The following is a 6,000-nucleotide window of genomic DNA, read 5'->3' as shown; positions in this document are numbered from 1 at the left end:
TGGACCAGAAAAGCCCTGAGTGCTAAGGGAACTGTTGTACCCTGGTCTGGTAAAAGCTTTCCAGAAAGCAGAAGATATAGCTGTGAGCAGAAGAGAAGCTTTTTTTTAACCTTGCTTTTTTTTTTTTTTTTTTTTTTAACCTTCTTTGGGGAAGAGAAAGCTGATGCTTCATTTCCTTGGAATAATTGGTTAATACTTTAGCATACTTTTTTTTTCTGTCTTGTGTTCCATCCTCAGTTCTGAGAGGAACCAGGACATATCTCTGGGACCTCCAACTACTGTCAAGAATGATGGTTCTAAACACAAGCATGAGTACTCATCAGAGAGAATACCAAGATTTAGAGTAAGAATGACCATTAACTCTGGTGGCAGAGATTCTACACTGCCATTTGGAAGGGAAGAAGCCATGGTATGCCAGCGCCAGCTCATGAGAGATGTCTATGTGTGTATCTATGGTCATTGCTGTCATGCCATAGGAATTGCCTAGTTCTGAAGATCAGGGTCCCTCTTCTGCTGTATGGAGTCAGCTGCTTATTATTTCTCAGTATGTTACTAGGCAGTGCCAAGCAGGCAGCTACTAGCCACGGCCCTCTACCCTGGCTGTCTCTTCCTCACCTTTGTCCTATAAACAGTGGCTGTTCAATAAGAGTTAGGTAACCTAAATTGTAGCCGTCTTTACCATATTAACTGCGTATCTTTATTGTTACATGCCATCACTGAGTCTTAGGATTTTTTCATCGTTATAGATGAAAAACCTCTTATTTTATAATAAGAATTTATTCAGGTCTTTATCAAAATTCTTTATAGTTTGCTTTCATGATTTCAGTATTTCCCACTACTTTTCCAGAGGCTGGGAGAGCTACAGAGTTGTAACCTAAACCAGTTTCTGAGACACAATGGCAGAAGTGAAAAGCTCTTTCTGTCAACCGTGGGTTTCTCTGCATTTTCCCGGATGCTAGAGTCTCCAGAACTACAAAGAGAATGGTCTGTTCTGTGCTTGAGCCCTGGCTTGGATGGCAATTTCTTCCTCACTATTTTGTCAGGTATTCCCAATGCCTGATGGCCCTTTCTATTTGTGTGGACATCGAGTGACTGAAATATGACTCTTCTCAGAGGCAGTGACCCGCATAGTTAGCATCAGGAGTCTGTGGGATGCCTTGAATCAGACCCTAATTTCTACTCTAGTCATATGTATTTAAGCAGTTTATTTACCCACTGAACCTTTGATTTTCTGTCTACAAAAGCCATGATAATTAGTGAATTACTTGTGAGGATCTAGTGAGGTAATCAGCTGCTCAAAACAGTCCTTCACAAGTAACTGATACTTTTAGAGTAATGGGTCCCTTCTTCATGATTTTTGTGAAAGCAATATTCAAATCTTAGATCCAATAGGTAAATGTTAGTCCACAACTATGTTAAGGTCAAGTTTGGGGGCCATGGCTTCTCATTGATTTTTAAATTTCTCAAAGGTCACTAAAGCATCTCTAGTTCCTACCTCTGGGGTCCTTTTACTATAGGTACCCAGGGAGACCAACATTTTGCACATCCTACTGTTTTGGTGCTTGAAATGATATTGCCCCAGGGGAAAACAGGAAAAAAGAGTTGTTTCTTATAAGGCAATGGTTCTCAATATGTGGGTCATAACCCCTTTGAGATCATAAATCAGATATCCCACATGTCAGATATTTATGTTATAATTTATAGCAGTAGCAAAACTACAGTTATGAAGTAGCAACAAAATAACTTTATGGTTGGTGGTCAATATAACATGAGGAGCTGTATTAAAGGGTTACAGCATTAGAAAGGTTGAGAACAACTGCTATAAAGCATTTGTCCTTCTGTTCATTACCCGGTATTTCTGATGTCCCGTGACCACTAGTCAGGACTTGTCTCTCTGTCCCATTACTGGAGCAGAGCACAGTGTCCTCTTCCTTTTAACTTTGGCAGAAAGGCAAGCAGGAATAAGCAGTTTCCTCCTAACAAGGCCTGCTCTGGGCCATGGGAACCAGAGTGGATGCTGCAAGGTATTAACCCTTACATTTCCTCTCTACTTCCTTTGCTTGAAGAGGGTCCTTGTTCATAGAACTATCAAACAAGAGATACCTAAATCCAGATTCCCCGATTGTATGAAAGTAAGATAAATTAGGCAAATAACTAGTCCTTCATTACTATGATGAGCAGTGGTGATCCTAACTGTTCTTTTATTGAATGATTACTGTATGACAAACATTTTGTTTTAATAAATTATTGATAACGTGATTCTCATATAAAAAAGAAGATAACATTATTTTTAGTTTAATGATGAAAAACTCAAATCTAAAATAAAGCACATAACTTGCCCAAGGACACCCAGGATACAGGTGGAAGAACTGAATTTTAATCTGATTGATTAGATGTCAAAGCTTAAGTTCTTACCAAGTATGCTGTGGTACCCTCTCTCATGTGCTTGAATCAAGCTGTGGGGATTCCTTGATGTTTATCTCATGTTTTGGCATGCTCAAAAGTTCTCTGCACTTGTTGCCTCTCTCTGAAATGCCTTTCTCTTATTTAGCCATTGCACAAAATACTACTGTCTCGATGGTAGATGTTCTCTATTGCTGATCCCTGCTGCTCTGTTTTATTTTCCTTTAAAGAAAATTTACCATTTGGCAGGCAGTATCATTTTATCTGTCTGGATGCATCTCATATAGCCAGGTTAGCCTTGAACTCATGATGTAGCAAAGGAATGGCCTTGGACACCAAGTTCTCCTGCCTCTACTTCTTCCAAGCGCTGAGATTACAAGTGTGTGCCACCATATCCAGCTAGGCTATTTTATGTGTTGACTTGTCTTGTCTCACTAGTAGGTAAGCTCTCTGAAAACATGTAGCTTGGTCATGTGGCTTAGCTGGCACCAAAAGCAGTGCCTTGTACACTGTAAGCATACAAGGTATACATTAGTATTGATTTAATGAATCAGCAAACACAACCCAAGAATCAGATTTGACAAGACTCTGTACTTGGTAGTTATCACCTGGTTGCCTAAAAACCCTTTCTTATCTATCCCAGGCCCTTGCAGACTCACTGAAGGTGCAGAGGAAGAGAGACATTAGGAACAAAGCACATGGTGGCTCCTTACCGCCTTGGTGCACTGCACATCCTTTCCCAGCAGCCAGTTGAGCTCCAAGTTGCCCTCTCCATGGTAGCAGGACTGCAATCGCTCCTTGATTTGCAAGTTGATGGCCCGGATGGGGAAGGCACAGAGGGCAGAATCATCAGGGGGATGGTGGTACTGCTTCTGACCCTTGGAGAAGATGGCAAACAGCACATCTTCATCACTGCTGATGTTGAAGGCCTGAGCTAAAGCTTCTCCTGGCTTTGCAAGGTAAGCTGCCTGCAGAAGGCGGTATTCCACCCCAGCACGTGTGCAGCCAAAGGGCAGGGACACATAGGAGTGGAACTTGGGGTCATCCTTGCAGAGGCGCACAATTCTTGAGGTATAGAAGAGGTCTCCAGCTGAATTGATGGCCATGCCCTCAGGGGTCTCTGGCTGGACAGTGAGAAAGTAGACAAAACCCCCACTGGCAAAGCCATAGATGTAGAAGATGTCAAAGTGGGAGACCAGGGCTAGGGTGTCAGAGGGGATCTTGATGAGGGAGGAGACAAAATCACTGTGGAGCTCATAGTCCAGCATTGCTGAAGATTCAGGGTCACGGGGCAGCTTGCGGCTGGACAGGGTAGGGAAGTAATCCTGCTTGCCGTCCACAGCAGTGCCGATAAAAAGCTTGCCATCTTCCCCCTCAGAGCGCACAATCACACCATACATGGTGCCTGTCTTATTGACACTGGACAAGTAGTGCTCCTTCTTGTGGGATGGCTCCACCAGGATGAAGAGGTCATCCAGCCGCAGGAGCTTGCAAACACCCTGGTAGAGGCTTCCACAAGCAAGCAGGCGATTCTCAGAGTAGTCAATGATCAGTAGTTTGTTGACATTGTTGGTGAGTGTAAGCACTTCGCTGCAGGGCTGTACAATGAGGGGTGGGTAGCAAGCCTTGTTGTCCTCTTCTGGACCTGTTTTGTGAGCCACCTGGATGGTGAGGTTGCCAGTCAACTTGTAGACACGATTGATGGCCCCCACATACACAGCCCCTGTTCTTCGGTGTACAGTCAAATGGTTGAAAGTCCAGTCACGATTCTCAGAGTGGAAAGTGCTGAACTGAGGCATACCTGTGGTCCCACGAGCTAGTAGGAGCCAGGCCACCGAGAGCAGTACCACAGACAAGTTGTCAACCTGCATGGCCCGCAGATGGAACCTCCTCTGCTCCATCCCTAGAAGGGTGAGGCTGGGGGACAGCTCCTCTGTGTTACTCCACTTTCCAAGATCAGCTCTCACATCGTTCTGAAAAACATAAGATCAAAAGCAAATTCTATATGAACAGTATTGCTTTACTGGGATTCTCAAATCCAGCTGGCCCTATGAATCTCCTTTGCTACATTTCAGTTTTTCTATTTTTAACATTCCCATCCCCCAGAGGGTTGCTAAGGGAATCCCATTATCATTGGTCTTTAGCCATTATGCTGTATAATATGCTTTTGTTTGTATGTTTTATTTACACTGTAGAAAGCAACTTCATTTCAGGCCTCGCAAGACATTAGTTTTCTCTCTCAGAGAGGTTAAAAGACTGGGATTCACTCAGCCAGTCGAAGCCAGTACAGGACTGAAATATCTTCCCCATATGCTTACTTTAAGGTGCTCTCTACTCCAGTCTGATATGACAATAACATTTCTTCTTATCTCAGACTCCCTTCACCTCACACTTCTGAGATTCTATGCTTTCTCATGCTCTGATATACATAGAGAGGGAGACATGTTAGTCACTTCTACTGATATCCCTTGTTGTTCCTATGAGAAGGTGTCCTGGTCTTTAGCTGTTAAGATTTATGAAAAGTATATTTGAAAAAGATTGGATTCCTAAACCTGCCATCCCAGAGCCTGAAAATCCCCTGAAATGGCAGGTGGCACTATCCCTCTGTGACAGACATAGCCGTCTGCCTCATAGAAGAGTAGCTGAGTTCTAGTAACCCTTTGGCCTTTTTCTCTGCAGGTAGGACAACAGGAGCCTGCATTCTTGCTAAAAGCCTGGATGGATGGTGGGGCCCAGCACCACCACCTGAGGCAGGAATTCTGGTGAGAAATACTTGGGCATCAATAGAGGAAAATAAGTCTGAAGGTCAGTTTTATCTGGTCACTGCTGGGGAAGTCTGGCTGTTCCATCATTTGTGAATTTAGCCCTGGGCCTTGATCACAATGCTTGAAGCTCTGTCTCCACTCTTAAATGCATTTATCTTGTCTGAATTCCAGGAAGTTGCCAGAGATCAGAAAGAACCCCTGAGGACATTCACTAAGACAAGCAAGGGGAGATGCTAGGCAAGAGGATAAAGGTCAGGAAACCCAGTCATCTTTGGACAGTCTTACTTTCCCTGACTTTTAGGATGAACAGCAGTGGCCTAGAGGCTGCACCAGAAGAGGCAGCAACCATCTAGCTAAGAGAACCTTTTTTAAGCTGAAGATAGTGCCTGGGCAATCTTGCTGACAAGTACTGACAGAACTCTGGGTGTACTGACGCCAGTAATGGAAACACTCCAGCTAGGAAGGAGAATTTGCTTCCAGGTAGCTTAGCTGAGGCTGGTCTGCCTGCCTGTTCCCTCAACTCCCCAATCTGGCTGGACTGGGTTATAACTAGTCTGACATCACCCTTACTTGGCTTTTCCTTATATATTTAGAGATTCTCCTTCCCCCTCCTCCACTCTGTAGCATAGGACTACAGTCACCATTGTGCCAGGGTGGTCCCACCTGACTCTCTTCCTCCAGGGGTATACTGCCAGTGTTCTGGAGGTGATTTGTATGGTCCCAGGCTTCCTTGGAAAGAGGAAGGCAGTTCAGGCTGGGGCTGACCTTAGCTACTCTGACACAGCCCTTCCGCCCTAGGAGCAAAGGCTCCTAACTCACCCAGCTTTCAGTT

The 6,000-nt window shown here is 44.2% G+C and overlaps 1 protein-coding gene across 1 annotated transcript in view; it reads right to left on the bottom strand.

Moving 5' to 3' along the window:
- Positions 1 to 6,000, bottom strand: part of Plxna2 (plexin A2) — a 198,642-nt gene that overhangs the window by 169,300 nt on the left and 23,342 nt on the right. The window contains exon 2 of the mRNA XM_052200345.1: positions 3,117 to 4,376. Coding sequence (XP_052056305.1) covers positions 3,117 to 4,304 — 1,188 coding nt within the window. The 5' untranslated portion in view covers positions 4,305 to 4,376. The remainder of the gene's footprint in view (positions 1 to 3,116; positions 4,377 to 6,000) is intronic.

This window comes from Apodemus sylvaticus, chromosome 12 (genome assembly GCF_947179515.1).
Source record: "Apodemus sylvaticus chromosome 12, mApoSyl1.1, whole genome shotgun sequence".
NCBI lineage: Eukaryota > Metazoa > Chordata > Mammalia > Rodentia > Muridae > Apodemus > Apodemus sylvaticus.
The sequence above is the reverse complement of the archived record's forward strand: the minus strand, read 5'-3'. Positions and strand labels throughout refer to the sequence as shown.